Source organism: Buceros rhinoceros, unplaced genomic scaffold (assembly GCF_000710305.1).
Source record: "Buceros rhinoceros silvestris isolate BGI_N320 unplaced genomic scaffold, ASM71030v1 scaffold1413, whole genome shotgun sequence".
In the NCBI taxonomy this organism is placed as follows: Eukaryota; Metazoa; Chordata; class Aves; order Bucerotiformes; family Bucerotidae; genus Buceros; species Buceros rhinoceros.
This window is the reverse complement of record NW_010404079.1, coordinates 136,472-153,293: the sequence shown is the minus strand read 5'-3', so window position 1 is coordinate 153,293 and position 16,822 is coordinate 136,472. Positions and strand designations below refer to the sequence as shown.

The following is a 16,822-nucleotide window of genomic DNA, read 5'->3' as shown; positions in this document are numbered from 1 at the left end:
CGCTCCCTTTCCCCTCATCAAATGTTACCTAACTTGGAGATACAGGCATTTCATGTAGGTGGGAAAGCTTTTCCTTGGTTGTGCTGTGTGACAACAGCCGAGGTATATGATTTGAAGCAGGCTCCTGTAGAGCCATAACTACCAACCCTGCCTATTTTCTAGTCCTGCTGATTCCTCTTGATCCCTGTTCTAGCCCTGAACATCCCCCTGATCTTCAAAAAATGTGTTAGGGAGAATATTCTCCTGTTTGAGAAATATTGATCTTTCCCACTATTAATAGAAAAACAAGGGAAAGATGAAAAGGAAAAATTCAGTATGCTGCTGCTTTTCTGACAGTGTGTGGAAAATAAACCTGGATTTTACCTTTTTCCAATTCTCAACTGGAGTCCATCCTGACTTCCTGGGAAAGAACAATGCCTCATGTTGAAGGAAACGGTGGGATTTGCTGGAAGAGGTTTTACTGCAGTGGATCACAGCGAAATACGCCAGTGGCTGTAAGATAGGAGGAGAAACGTGATGGAGCTGAATGTAGTTTTGGGAACAGGAACCATCTACATATGTAAATTCATGTTATATAGTGAAATTATGTCATACAACATCTCTGTGCTCTAGGGAAATAATAAGTACAGTAAAATGGGAGGATGAGCATGTAAATTCCATATCCCGTCACCCACAAGAGTGAAATAAAGAGCTGCAATTCCTAATTAACCTCGCTGGGTGTAAAGTTAAAACATACAGAAGGGTTGCCTAGCAAGCTGTTCCAAATTTCAGCTTCTTTTTGAAGGTCTGGATCAACCCAGCGGCTCTCCAGGCATTGTTGACTAATAATTTTGATTGCTTGTTTGAGAGCTTTAGAACTTAATTAAGTATAAATCAATGCTTGATGCTTCTGTGAGTGCTGGTCACTCCATCACCAAAGGAATGCTGCAAAAATGGAGGGAGTGAGGAAAAGGTGACAAGAATGATTAAGGGTATAGAAAACTAGTGTGAAGAGAGAATGAAAAGACAAATTATTTCTTCTAAAACAGTAACAAGTGGCAGCTTAGAAAAGAAAAAAGGTTTATAAAATGAACTGAAGAAGGCATGGAATTCTTATTCTGTCTTCTGCCTAGCACTAGGGCAAAAACATTCAGTTATATTAAATCACACAATGAAAGACTAATGGGGGAAAGCTGTCTGCATAATACAACCGCAGCTTGCAATACTGTCTCTTCAGAGTATTGCCAATGCACTAGCTGTTAGCAGGAATCTCTAATACTGAAGAAGCATGTGAGAAGAAATATTCTAAGGTAATAAAAATAACATGTTATTTTAGAAGCTGTCTGTAACTTCATGCCCCACGTCTTAAAATAATCCAAAATTAAGACGTGACCATTGTAGGAATGTGCCTACCTTGTATATGGTCTCCTGTGTCGATCCCATGGTGCTTCTTGCAGACGGACTGGTGCCTGGTGGAGAGGTCCAAGGTGCCCTGTGCCTGCATGAGTTGGCAAAGGGAAGCCCAGGAGCTTCAGTACTGCCCAAGGAAGTCCTTTTCTTGGAAAGCAAACACGCACGTTTTGCTGCTGAAGGGTATTTATCGGAAGCAGTGCCACAGGGCAGGTCAAGGATGGTGGGGAGGTCTGCAGCTTTCCTCTGGGTGGGCAGTGCCAAGGCGTGACCGTGGTCTGTTTGAGAGCTCGATTGTATGGAGAGGCAGGGGAGAGCCCAAGGGAAAGGTGTGTTTTTACTGTTGTTGCTGTTTTCTCCAAAATACGAAGTCTCCCTGTATCTCTGACCTGAGTGTAAAACCCCTCTTAGTTTTTCCGGTATCTCCTTTAACAGTAATAAAGTGAATGTATAGAAATATTGGCCAACATTTTTAATCCTTGAAGACTTTTGTGGTGTGTGATAGAAACAATGTCTGTTTTCAGAGACATGATGGAACTCACATTTTCCCCATAGTTTAGTAGCGTTTCTCTGTATTACCAAAACTTTGGCTTGTAGTAACCTGCTCTGATTTACTAACAACAACTTTGTGCTTTATAGACCCTTTTTTTTTTTAACACTGTTTCCGTGTTCACAAACCTTGCATTTGTTCTTCCTAGTAGAATTAAAGAGTGATTTGATTTTTATTTTCACTGGGGAATGGGCAGAAAGCAATGCCTTTAGATTCCAAATCATGAGAGGGTAATGACTGTCAGTTTCAACTGTCATGATAGATGATGTTATGAAAAAAAAATTGTTGCTGATGGCCATCCTTGATAAATACTTCCTTATCCCAGCATCACCTCATATGTTTATAGCCACCTTCTATGAAAAAAGAGTATTTGAGGTTTTTAGAAGTTTTTAGGACATCTTTTTTTGTTGTTGTTTCTGACTGGTTTTAGTTCTTCTGTTACCATGAATGCAGTTACACAGACTTCAGGAGAAGCAATAATACTCTTTGCAATGGGGTAAAATAACATTTTCAGACATAAATTTGTGGCTGTGTTTGTTTTGTTCCATACTAGAATTGCATGCTGAGTCCTGCTGGCAGCTGGGAATTCTTATTGCTAGCAGAAACGATCTCCCATTTTTAGTCCTGCAGGACAATAAAATAGTGGACTTCACAGCCTTAATGTATAGCTTTCCTGAGAAGCTACAGCTGGCTTGGGACTGCATTTTTTGCCTGCCTTGGGCCCCAGGCAACTATAAACGCTGGGAGCAGAATAGGAAATAATTTGTGGCAGTTATCTTTTAGAGGGCTGGCATCTGCTGGAAGCTGGTTGGGCTTTGGGTGGGTTAGACAAAGTCAAAATATGTGATGAATTTGCACATGGCTCTGCATGATTAATTCAATCGTTACTATGTTTTATTTCTAACCCATACTGTGCTGTACGGCTCTCGTTGTGCTACCAGTGAATTTAGTGTGCAAATTCATCTAAGAAGCTACTGTGCTTTCATGAGCATGTATTTGAGTTAGTTAGGATGAATAAAATACGGAGAAGTTGAAGTTTGTTTTACCCATTATTTTTCTCTGTCTAGTTTCTCCTTAAGAAATCTTTCATTTTCCAGTTTAATAGTTACCATATACTCATAAAACACTAAGTGCAACCACAGCTAAAATGTGGGAAATGCAGTTTAGAAACAAGCAATGGTTGAAACCACCCAAAAAAAAAAAATCCTTTTTTTTTTTTTCTTCTTTCTAGTGACAGGTAGGTCAGTCATATCTTGCTGCTTCCAGAATTTCATTTGTCTGAATTGGAAGACCAGTAATGCTCAGACACTGTCAGGGACACTCTTCGAAAAATCTGGCTGTTCTTACACCGGTAGATCTTGGGGGATTTCATGTCTATGGTTTGCAGATCATTCCTATAGTCCCTAGTTTTCCTGGAGTCATCCAGGTAGTCTCTTTAAATCCTGAGAGAAACTGCCATGATGTCATTAGGCAGGGGAAATAACTAGCTCAAATGAATTTAAAGAAGCATGAACTTTCTTCATGCATCTTCTGTCTGTGAAGTCCAGTGTACTGCAGTCATGTTAAGTCAGGCATTTGTTTCATAAAGTGAAAGACCTCTCCCTCCTTCAGGATGTTCTGGGCTGTTCAGATGTCTAACTCATTGATGAGAGGTTACTGAAAGAATTAAAGTAAAAATATTTCCTTAAGCTGTATTTGCATAGTCAGTGTCTTCAGTTCTGTGCAAGCCAGAAGTTTTCATGTCTTCTGGACTTCTGGAGATGGGTACAAGACTGTGATGGCTTTTTGTTTGATTTGCTAGGGTAAGACTGTGCAAATGCTTGAATTTAAAGAGAGGGAATAAAAGGAATAATCACTTTCCGTATAAAGATAGCCATGTTTTCTTTGCTTTTCCCCTCCTGCATGGCCTCTGCTTTCTTTGTGTACACGAAGAAAGAGGAGTCGTAATTACATGAGTCGCCACCAGAAACACAATGCTAAAATAATTGAAATTTTAATTTCACAGACCATAATCAAAATTGGGGTTTCGTTAGGAAAATGAGTCTTAAGCCTGTGTTTAACTGCAGTGCTTTTGTAAAGAAACAGCAGCCCTGCCTTTGAGGTCATTTAAAAACCAAACAAAGCAAACCGCCTACACCAAGACTCAGAGTTATATCGCGATACACAGAGGCTGGTGCAGTACAGGAGGGCAGGTAGTGAAAAGGACTGAACAGACTGATAATGTATTGACTACCAAGTAAATACATTTTTTTTTTCCTCCCAAGACCTATCACATGCAAGTCTAGATAAATACGAATTGTACGGAGTACGTATGTGTAACGATACATTTGATGCCGTGATTCTCAAAATATTACTCTCAAACATTTTTCCAATATATCCCTTTGTTCCTTTTCTGAAAGCGCACTGGTATCAGTAGTTGCCTTTTCTGGCAAGGATAGAAAATATTGGTATAAATATTGCACATATGTAAGCAGCTCTTTTACTCCTGGCCAAAAAGTATGTTAAAACGAAACTAAAGCTTGAAAGTATGTTTCAATAACTCACAAATAAATGGTAATAAAGCTGTAATTATCCCCAAAGCTACAAACACAGTAAATAAGTTAAAGTTAAATTTATAACACCTGCAAGCGTATTAAGTATGCAAAAGCAAAACAAAGGCAGCCAAATGACTTTAGCTTCACCCTGTAGTAACACTAAGCAAATTTATTACAGAATAATGATGTTTGTAGTCCTAGATTCATTTGTTTAAGAAAAAATGAGCTTACCTGATTTTTTCATTTTTTAAATCTCTCTGTGCTATGACTACATCCATAGCAGAGCAGTTAAATCCATGCTGTACGGGCAGACCTCAGCTCATCCCGTGAGTCATGCCGCCTTAATTTAAAGGAAAGTGAGGCTGCTATTTAATTAAATGTATTAAAGCTGAGAAGAAAAGCATTTATAAAGATCTTATTCTTTCATACCTAGCACATAAAAGGTTACATATATCCTTAGTTTTCATTGTGTATTTTGTTATAAAGTAAGGCCTGAATCCTTTCAAATCAATAGCATTTTAAATTTTGAATTTCTGCAAAACAATTTGTTTCACATGTAAAATGAACACAGTGTTATTGTGATCATGCCTGCTTAAGCAGATTTGTTTCAGACAGAATATTAGACAGGTCAGGCTGAAAGGGCTTGGTGTACAGACAGCTATCACTTTTAACAAACAGTACGTTCTTTGTCTAATGTCTCTGCATTTTTTTAACAATTATACCATGGAAAGGGTTATTATCTCTTGGAGTTTGTTAATTCTGAAAATAATTGTGCTGCACTTGTTTCTGCATTAGCTCAGGTGATTTCCATTTGAATTTGTTAAGCAAAAGATTTTTAAAAGCATGGCAATGTTAGGCCATTTCCTGGACTTTTTTTTTTTTAATTATGTACATTTGGGGATCAATTACAAAAATAGTTTATTTCCATTAATATATAGTTATGAAATTTTATTTCTTTTTCTAAATAAACTGGAAAGTTGGCATTTCTCTCAGATCCCAGTCTATTCCCTCAGATCTGTTCAACAGATCTGAGGTGAGTGTGACCGGGGAAGAAGACCAATATTTTAGATATGAAACTATTTTCATTTACTTTGGACCGAACAATTTCATTTGTAACATGCCTGGTACCAGCTGGATGAGAATGATTCACGTGCTGTGGTCAGTGGCTGGACTTGGACTACCTGAAGATATTGCATAGTGCATTCGAATTAAGTAGATAGATATATATTTAATAAACAGCTACATCCTCACTGGAGGCAGCTTTGAGGTGAAGCGGATCATCTTTAAGAGCAGTGAGAGGAAAGCCAAGGTGCACATTGGCCACCTCTTAACCAGGATGCTCAGGTCAGGTCTCCTGCCGGTAACATGCCACCCTGAGGTTTTCAAATGCATTTTTTAAAATAAAACAAGGGAAAAGATTCAATATTGACCATTCAAGCCTCAGTTCCAGCTGATTTTAGTTCCATGGTTGCCTATACCGTTACCAGGGTTATACATAGATTTCTCTCCAAAACCAAACATTTTAATAAACTCTGTGGTCTTAATGGATTTTCCTGATACCTACTGAATCAGTTGAACTTGATGGAAGATAAAAATTTCTCCAAATTATCATTTGCTGTCTTGACCTTCTGTGACACCAATGGCTCCGCGCATCACAAAGCCAAGCGGCAGCAAATGCCACTGCTGTCACTGGCTGGGGATATTTGGAAGAGGTGGCGTAACACTTCTGGTCGTGAGCAGGTTGCATTTCTAAACCAGACCTGGACAGGAATCTGTGGGGTTCATTTTTTGAACAGACCTCCTTGGTTGAAAGGACCTTCTGTTTGTCGCTTCAAGCTCAGACACCCATTAACAAAACATAGTGGTGAGGCTGGCTCTCTGTCCATGTGGGTTGTTGTCCGTTAGGCGCAACAAGTCTCTTAATGCCCTTCTTTAAATGTTGATAAACTACATTTATGCCACAGTGTGGTTCATTCACAAGTGGACTGTATGAATTTGAAAAGCCATTTGTTGTACCTAAGGATATAATTGTTGTTTCTTGCTTTTCCCTGTCTTTGTGAGGACAACCGAGTATGAGGAACACTTTAAAACCTCGTTGGAAAAGGTCCAGGGCTTTTCTGAGAATACTGTTTATGTTTTGTTTAAGGTTATCAATTATGTCTCAAATAAAAAGCTCTCTACAGATGATCATTGTGCTGTACTTTGAACTCATTTAACTGCACATTATTTACAGGATATTATCTTGGGTATGGCAGTTTTTGTCACACAGCAATATTACTTTTCCATTATATACTGCATGTGACCACCACATAAGTTTGATAATAAATGTTGGGAAATAAAAAACAGAGTAAGTGCCTCAGTATGATAGCAATTCCCATGTGATGGGAAATAATGTCATAAACTTCAAATTACCTTTTAAATAAATGTTTATGTCCAACCCATCCATTAGATCATAGCCTGAAGGGTCAGGAGGATCATTTCTTCATATTTCACTGTATGCATTATGATTGCTTTTTTAGGTGTAAATGATGTTTTTAAATGAAGAATGACAGTCGAACTATACACAAACAACGGCTAGACATTACTGAGTCGCGGTACTGCAGAAATAGCCTCAGCCACTCGGCTAAATATAGAACTACAGCAGTAAATTGAATCCATTCTTAGAAAATATTTTTAATGGTGTTCATACTGAGACGATACAGAAATACAGCTTGTGTCATTCTCGCAGTTTGCAGCCTTGACATTTTAGTCAAGTTTTAATTCTAATTGTGGTTTCGTAGATGACTGATTGGCTAAATGCTTATAAGAGTAGAAATTTTGGAGAGCAGGGAAGAGCATACCTGAGTATGCAGAGTAGTGTACAAGTAACAGATAGCACATTAATGAGGCACTTAACCATCTAGAGCTTTGTGTGCTTGTGAAGTGGTGCCACGTCAGTAAGTGCTCAAGGATGATGTTGCCCCGAGCACAGCTGGTGTGAAACACCCCACGCGCTGAGACCCCGCTATTCCTGATGTCTTTCATAGTAATTGCGGCATTGCTGACCATCTCAAGCATGAAACTAACCCAGATCCCACATTTAGACATTTCCTTGCTCTGAGCTGAACCTATCTAGCCCATATGTCCTGGAAGAACCCATCTGGGTTCTTCCCATACAAAAGAAGTCCATCCCATACAAAAGCCATATATCAAAGCTTTTGTATGTGATGGTAGTAACTGTGTTATCCATGCAGCACTAGGCTGAAAAAACCAACCAGTGGTTGAAATGGTTGGGCTAACAGAGAGATGGCTTTGAAGAAGCAGAAGCTGTAGGTGTCCTGAGGCTACTGACATGCACATGGAGATCATAGAATCAGAGAATCATTTTAGTTGGAAGAGACCTTCGAGATCATCAAGTCCAGCTGTTAACTTAGCACAACCAAGTCACCACTAAACCATGTCCTTCAGCAAGGATAGGGCAGGTTCCTCAGCCTGGGCTGGGAGTAATGGAAGGAAGGGCTGTCAAGGGCCATTAGGCCAATCTGGAAAGAAATTTCAACAAAAAACTTGTGTGTGCAGGCAAGGGAAAACCCATTTTCTTGGAGACTAAAACAAGAAAACAGTCAAGAAATTCAGTGGTGTTTTTGCTGCAACTATGATTTGACCTTCCAGTTTACATTAAACATTTTTTATGGCATGTGCAGTGACATGGTTGCTTTGTTTAAAGCATTTTACAGTTACAGTAGTTATGGGAATAATTGTTTTGGTTCTATATGTGTCAGGAAAGAAATATGTTAAAATTTGAGATCAGGCTACTTTTTTTTTTTTTTAACTTACTTATATTTGTTGTGTTTCTCAACTTCACTTTCTTTCAGGAGGACCATGAATATGTTAAACTTAGTTTTAAAACAACATCTCTTAGGAACTTATTAAATACTTTATGTCCAAAACATTCTTTTTAGTTGGAGGTTAATCTACTGTAGAACCAGTTGGTGATAGTGTTGTTTCTTTTTTCATTATCGTTTGTGTAGAAATGGTGTATTAATTTCTTAGAGTCCACTTGATCTGATTCTTTTTAGTTAGCAGAGGTCTATAATCCTTTCCACAGCAACCACTTGTAAAAGCAGAGGATTATGACCTGAGGCAGGATATGAGCAGCAGGAACAGATCAACTTAAAGATCCTGTTTGAGTACAAATGCTATTGTTAGCTCGGAGTTGGGGTGAGTCAAGTGGCAGGATGTCTTTTAGAATATAATAAATTTGTATCTACACCACATGGCATGCTAGCCAGGAGACACATCCTTTTAGTAGTGATGTGATAGACTACATATTTTTATACCTTTACTTATTATGCTATTACCTCATCCAGTAAACCATTCCCTTTGAGAATGGCTGATGTCTAAACATCTGACCAGCTTTTTGGTTTTCTGTAGATTTATTTTTCGTTCTAAAAAGTTTCTGCACTGTTATACTTTTCCCAAAGTGTGCTAGAAGCAGGTATTTGGACTTACACTACTGCAAGGTCATTCCAAGGTTAGTAATAGCCATTTTGGACTATTTCTATCTTTTCTCTTTTCAGAGAAAATGAGAAGCTTTGTCCTTCCTCCCTATATTTTAAAAAGTTAAATACAACAACATTTTTGCTTTATGAAAAAGCCATTTTTTTAAATACTGATACTTAATTGGTCCATCTAACACTAATATAGGTGATTCAATTTCAAAGTATTTTTAATTTTTTTCCTAATGTTTTTCCTGTTAAGGTCAGTAGAAAATAACAAAGTTACCAAGTGACAGAAAACATTCTAGTCAAGTGTGGAAAAACCCCTACTTTTTGTAAAAATTTGAAAAATTCTTACATAGCATGGACAAAATTAATAAATATACAAAACGCAGTGATGGGGTCAGGTAGCAGTTCCACTTGGTCCAGTCTATGCAATTATTTCAACAACATACAAGGAGTAATCTGTGCTTCCAAATCTTCTGTTGACTGTATTTTTATAATAGACAATAAAATATATCCTGTTTATATGTAATATGAATTTTGTCTCAGTGTATCTTAATTTGTACATGCATGTAGATATATATATATGCACAGAATGTATTACACACCGTAACATAGTAAAATTCCACGTAAGTTTCTCTAATGGCAAGTCATACAAGTGGAAGAAAATGTTTGGAAGGGTCTTTAATCATCGCCATGTGGTGGCAAGAAGAGAGTCAAAGAATAGTTTCAGCGGATTTGTTTGAATGCTTACTACTGCATGGATTAGTATCCCACTTCAGTATCCCTCCTAAAGTTTGCAAGGTTAAAAAATACCCACCATAGTCTTAAAGTTATATTTCTAACTCCTGTCTGAAAAGTGCATTTTATTGCACTTGATACATGGAGGTTTTTCAGATCATCCTACTGATGGCACTTGGGCTGCAGCTATATTATCACTGAATAAGAAAGCAGAAGCCATGGCATTTCAACAGCATGCATTCTTCAGACTGTATTATTTTGTTAGCCTGAGGCAAGAGACTGTGCTCTTAGTACTCATCTGTTCAGAGCGAGTAATCTGAGACAAATGTGTAGCCACATTGGCTGTGCAGTATGTCCAGATACTATGGACTAGCCAGTGTCGCTGTGTGCCACAGGCAGCCGAGTGTCTTTCATGGACAGTAGACATAGGTTTAAAAATTATAATTTTGTAATACTTTCACTGCGCATAACTGATTGTAAAAGAATTATAACAATGATGGTAACATCATTGTCATAATAAACAGAACCACAGTTCTGTTATCCCATTAGAGTTAGAATTTTATACTACAAAGAATTGGTTTTACCAGCAAGATTTTCTGTTCTTTAACCAGGATTCTGTATTTTTGCATAAATGCTGTGCATGGGAGCAACTGAAAATACATATTCCCAGAGCAATCTATTTCGTTGTTATAACATGGCTTGCATTAGCGTACGTGATAACTTGAATTTTCTTTCTTCACCAAAGCTGCTTAAACAATACAATGACAGATTTCTGCTTTTATTCTTCGTTAATGTCATCCTTCATCCTCTCTGCCCCATATCAGGGAGGAAGTTGTGTGAGTTTGCTATTTTAATGAAGAGAAATGAGGCATCTATCAAGTAGGATTTATACTGGAGAGCACATCAATTCAGTTGCCTTGAGCTTGCTGAGTTTGCATATCCAGGGCCAAGCAGCGCTCTCAATTACTCCCGTGCAACCCCATTAACTTCAGGAGGTTGCACAGCTCAAAAGTGGCTTCACAAAACGCAAGGCAATATTAGGGGGAAAAATGGCTATCTGTGAGAGAAGTCAAGCTCCAAAATATTATTTTTCGTTATCTAAAAGGAGATGTGCATGCAGTCGTAATTACACTTTTGAAAGGTTAGAGTAGCTATTGAATAGTAATTTCATTGAGTATTCCTTTGTAGATGTGCTTAACAGAACAGACAGCCTCCCAAAAATCACTGCAGTGAGGGAGCCAGCGCTTCCAGCCCTGGAAACGTATTGTAAATCATGTGTCTTTAGTAGGCTGTATCCTGTAATTACTCTTAACTGTAGGTTGTTTCTTCCTCTTTCTCTCTCTAGGAGCTATGCCGTCAGCGCATGGCAGTGAGAACATCTGATCGCCCGGAGCCCCTGCATGCTTCTCGAATAAACAGCATTTCTTCACAATTTAGCGATGGGCCTATTCCCAGCCCGTCGGCCCGGAGCAGCACGTCATCCTGGTGTGAGGAGCCGGTCCAGTCCAACATGGATATCTCCACTGGTCACATGATCTTGGTAAGGCGTTTTTGGTCTTCACGGCACGAGAAATTTTGTCAGAATTTAAGGTACTTGCTCAGCTTTTGGAAAGAGATAACTTCTAAAGAAAGGGAAGCTGTCTTTCCACAGCTTTTTTGTTATTCTTAGCTTTGTACAATTAAAACTAAAAGGATTTTTATTTCTATTTGTTTGTCGTTATATCCCTTTTTTCTGTCTCTGGGGAACATTCTTTTATCTTGGACATAGAAATTGTTTGTGTGCTTGCTTTCAAAGAGATAAGCCCTGTGTTTTCCTTTTGTCCTGTTGGCGTAGGTTTATCTCAGCTTGGACAACTGAAGAAAACTGCTAAATTTCTGATCGGCTTGCTCCTTTTTCTCATGTACCTTCAGTGGAGGTATCTGAGCTGAGAAGGCAACAGAACATTAGTGATATGGAGCAATTTGTTCTCCATACCCTTAGAAAAGGAATCTGAGTTTTGAGCTTTGTCTGGACGTTGCTGTCCTTGGCTGAATTTCTTTCAGGCTGGATCTCTTTTATGTTTGAAATGATCCAAATATATTTTATTGATGGAGTCTGCATTGGAAAACTTGGGTTACTTTCAAACACGACTTTCAAACAGTATCAGTGTGGAGGGTGGGCACATGAAGATCTGTGTCTGTGTAAGAATCAGAATCCGGTGGTTTGGATAGGCTGCAGCTTGTTTCTGTCTCTCTCTGTTAGTGTCCTGCTGGGAGAGCTATAGAGTAATCCCCAATTTTTTTGTGCCTAGTTTTCCTCCTCCTTTAAATATTTGCTATCCATGTGGAGCACATTCAAATTAGCTGAGAAGTTAGGTGATAGTGAAGATGATGAGTCAGGTGTTGCTTGCAATATATGATTTCTGCTATTTATTGGTATGACTGGTCTAACGTAAGCACCCTTTCTAACTGGAAATGTTGCCATGCTTTTGGAAAGTTCCCTGTTGAATTATTCCCTGTGCACCACCAGGAAGACTCACCACTGGGGTCTGTCAGAAGAAAACTCGCCACCATGCCAGAATTTTAGGTCATAATTTTTCAACTTCTTTCTCTCTTTTTCTGGACTTATATTTGAAAGTGCTATCTTCTGAGGTATTTTTCAAGTTCTTATAAGCCACCTGCAGAACGGAGAAAGGAATGGAGAAAGGCAGGCAAATCCCAAAAGCCTAATGTGACCTCAGCCAAGTTACTGACCTCCTTCAACCTTGATCAGGTCAGCTATAACACTGAGCAAAAGCAGGGCAGGGTTGTAAAATTGATGCTTCATCAGAGTATGCCGTCCTGAGTAAATACTTATTCCCCTGGCCCTGTGGGTTGCTCCCTAAAAAGGAGTTAATTAAGTACTATGTTAAAATCTGGTATACAAGTGCGATTTGGAAGGGTTGCTCCCATGACAGAAAATAAAGATTTTACTGTCCCACTTTGTCTAACCAGAATTAAAATTCACTTGATTTCCTTTCATAGTTAACTAAAATGCTTGAGGGAAAACGTCTCCAACCTCAGAATAAGTGCAAATTCCAGTCGTAAGGTTCTAAGGCAATATATTTGTATGGAAATAAGAGCAAATTTTCCTATAAAAAGAAATAGGAAATATGCATTTAACATTTGCAAACACTTTCAACTACTTTAAATTAAGCAAAATTGGTTTCAGTTATATTATTGGGAAAAAGAAAAAAATCACAAAATCAAGCTTAAAGGAGAGAAAGTTGCGTATGAGAACAACTTATTCTGGCTCTGGGAATTTCTGCAAAATTGCATAAAGAACTTTCTTCATATGACAATAAATAAACTGGAAAAACTGGTCAGATTTATCAAGATCACTGTTACGGTATTCAGTGTCCATAATTCAGTCAGTCCTGTTTAACCCTGGATGAACTCATTCATGTGTTAGCTATCTAACAGCATATGTTACGTCTTAGATGGGAAGGGTTCAAAGAAGGTGAAAAGAAATGCTGTAGTGTCTTGAGAGTACAAACCACACAGAGAGAGTAAAAACAGTTAATTTGTTTGGTCTAAAGTGAACAAACAAATATCAGTGATTCAGGGGAGTCTGCCTACGTGCTTTGAAATACAGGATGGGGAAAATATTGTTCTTAATGGATGCAGATGATACAGTTAGGAGGAAAATACAGGTTAGAATCAAAAGGATGCATTTAGCCTGGATATCAGGGCAAGCCTAATAGGAGGGTCAGGCAGGCAGTGGGGCGTTTACTTAAGGGAAGTAGTTAAACCATAAATTCAAGATGTGCTGAAGGCAAAGTTAGGTTAGGGTTACATGGGAAGATGAGCATCGCTCAGCTGCAGCACTGAGGCAGATGATTGTACCTGATCAGATAACGCTTGTGTTTTGTGTCACCGTGGGTCACACTGAAACCAGAGAGCTCACCCAGTTTATATGTTGATCAACAATAAATGCACATTTCTGTAATACCTTGTTTGCCTGAATTTCTCTCCCTCTGGAGATGCGGTGGCTTGTTGGAATTCCGCAATAGAACAGACTGACCAGAGGAGAGCTTTTCCTCCACTTGCCCTGCAGCTACAGGTGGAAGTGAGCAAGGAGCCACTTTGCAACTTTTATACCGTTTGATAAAAGAAGTTTTCTGTCTCCTCCCGTTTCCTGCTGCCACATCCTCTTATCTTTTAAATTTTGTAGATATTTTCCGTGAATAATATCTCAGTGCCCAAAAAAGCAACGAGAAATATTAGCAAGGGGCCTAGTAAAAATAGCAACCACCATCTGCTTTGCAGGGTAAATGCACTTACAGGTCTGTAAACATTTATTTCAGTTCCCCAGTGTGCAGCAAAGTACCAGTTAGCTGACGTAGGGCTCCTCAGTCTGTATTGTTCGTAGGTGCCAGGATCGCCCCTGAGGAAATAAAACAACGGATTACTGTGTAACGTGGCAGCCAGAAATACTTTATTTTTAAAATCTCGTTTTTAAATCTTTAATGAAAGTAGCTTAGAAGAAGTGTGTCTGGGACTACTGAGTGACTTCATGTAATCTTGCTCAGAGGCAGCGTTGGTCAGAAATATTTCTGTAAATCTGTTTAATTTGTTGGAAAGTGCTAGCAGGTCATACCTGAAGTGATACCCAAGCCAGTTTTGTGGTTTTTATTGGAGCGTGCGGTTGGCCGCAGGTACTGTTTCCTTGGAGGACTGGCTACCTGTGGTTAGCCTGTCATTTATAGTTCCCGAGGTCTGGGGAAACCAGGAATCTTCCAGACCCGTGTGGCTGTAGGGCAGCATCCTCACTTTGTCTTTCAAAGAGAAAAATCCTGCATTTCTGCCACTTTCTTGTACGGCAGAGGCAATGTGTCCACACTGCTGACAGTAGCTTGAGGTAGTTTGTGCTGTTGGCAAGAGGAAGCAGGGAGGACTCAGGAGGCCCAGAAGGACAGCGATAACAACATTCAGAGCTTTTTTTTTTTTTTGCTTTTCACGTTCTTTTTCCTCACATTTATAGCAGGAGGATGGCCCATATGGCACTTTTTGATTCTGTCTTTCTAAAAGATCCAAGCACTTCGGAAAGTATAATTAGAGAAGCATGTTTTATGCAGTCGCGTTTGTGGCACCGACTGGCTGGTTTCAGCGTGAACAACCACAAAGTGCCCTCGTTCGGTCACAGTTAGTTTTGCATGAAAGCAATTGTTTTTCAGAAGGTCACGACAAGGGAAAGATTAGGAACTTAGAATTAGATTTCCATCCACTTTACTCACATGTGTACATCTGTATTTCAAGTGCTGAGAGAAGTCCTATCAGACTGCAAGGCTTCCCATTGTAGTCCAGCAACAAAACCAGAGGGGTCTGAAAGTGTCCAGGAGAGATATAGTCTCCCTAACTCCTAACTTACACCTACATTTTAGATGCTTAATGAAGTGGTGTTGTTGACCTGAGTCCATAAATTCCCCTTTTGGTTGGTGAAGTGGGTGGGAGGCTGTGCAGCTCTCCACAGAAATAGGCAGAGAGTGGGTTTCTCTTGGGGCCGCCTGTTGTACCTGCAACATCCCACTGACACCTGCAGCTTAGATGGAGTCTCTTTTGTTCATGCTGAAGCTCAAGTTCAGCCTGTAAGTTAGGCATTTTGGATCCCACCTCTGCCTTATATATTGTCATGCTTGTTTGGTTAAAGTAATTATAAGCTTTTATGATTTTTTAAATGAAGAAGGGTACTGCACGAAGGGAGTGTATGCTTTTGGTGCTAACATTCTGAGGTTGTTACCTGGATGCTGTATACGAGAGAGAAATTGCAGAAGTGATTTTCTGTGTTTTGAGTATTTTCCTTGTAAAGACAGATGTAAAGTTTGGAGCATTATACATAAATTAGAATTTCAGAAAGTGTGAATTTACAAAAGCTGCTTTTCAGTACATGTTTAAGCCATAAGTCTGAGATCTCTTCTCCCTGAGGATGTGAAACTGCTGTATGCACTCAAAACAATAATAGTCTGAGATAGTTTGTGTGTACTCTACTTTTTATAAGGAGAAGAAAATTTCATAACTGGACTGAACAAGGCAGTGGGAGCAAATGAACTAGAGACTGACATCTAGGGGAGGTGTAAGTCCACTTGATCCCCTTGTCTTTGCCAGTATGCCTGCAAAACGAGAAGGACTTTCCCCATAGGGAAGTGAAGGATTGCCTCATGAGAACTTTGTGTCTAAAGAACATTCTGGGACAGCTTGCATCCCAGAAGGTGACACAGTCTGAACTGGGCGACATGGGATGGAGACCTGCTGCTGGGAAATCAGTCAAACCCAAGATGTTTAATTTTGCATCCAGTTTAGTTTTAACACTGAATCAGTGGCAGGTTTGTTGTGGGATGGAGAAGAGTAACAAGCAGGGAATAGTTTCCAAGGCTGAACCCAAGTTTTCTGATAACATTTGTATCCTGTAGACTCTCCATAGTAACTTTTCATGGTTTCTAAGCAATTCTTCCTCGCTCTCATTTTTTAAAATAAACTCCATTTGAAATGAACTCTGTGGGGTCGCTGCTGTAGATTTTCATTTAATTTAATGTGGAAGAGTGAGGGATTGTGTGACAGAAGACGCTTTCCAACAAGAAAACAGTATTTGTTAAATCTTGCACCACATTTTGCTGAACTCCCCTGATTTTATTCTTAAACCTGCAATAAAAGCATGAGCAAAAGGCAACTAAATACACTTTTCTAAATAAATAGAGGAACTCCAGCATGTGAGGACTGATAGCACTGTGCTAGATGCAGTTGTACTTTCCACCTTGAGCTTAATCCATATACACACAAAACATTTCCTGAGCAAAGGAGCGTGATGCACAGTAGGTGCATGCAGTGCACTGCCTGGGGACACATGTCGCACAAGTGATTAATGCTAGCAGGGACAAAGGTGAGGACTGCAAGGTACAGAAAACACGGTATTTGTCACAGTTATAGTGTGTTTGATTATTTAGTGGGTTTTAAATTTTTTTCCTTTTTCCAACATTTCCTTCTGCCGCTATAAATTTCGCTTTATCTTTTTTATGAATTTTAAGAATAGAAATACTCTGTTTTGAAAAAAACTTCCAAATGACAAAATGAAAATAAAAATCCTTCCTCAGTGGCAAAAAGCATAAACTCCC

The 16,822-nt window shown here is 39.1% G+C and overlaps 1 protein-coding gene across 1 annotated transcript in view; it reads left to right on the top strand.

Moving 5' to 3' along the window:
• Positions 1–16,822, top strand: part of LOC104490880 (receptor-type tyrosine-protein phosphatase N2-like) — a gene marked incomplete at its 5' end in the record, with an annotated part of 103,007 nt that overhangs the window by 9,803 nt on the left and 76,382 nt on the right. The window contains one exon of the mRNA XM_010133230.1: positions 11,041–11,235. Within this exon, the coding sequence (XP_010131532.1) occupies positions 11,041–11,235 (195 nt within the window). The remainder of the gene's footprint in view (positions 1–11,040; positions 11,236–16,822) is intronic.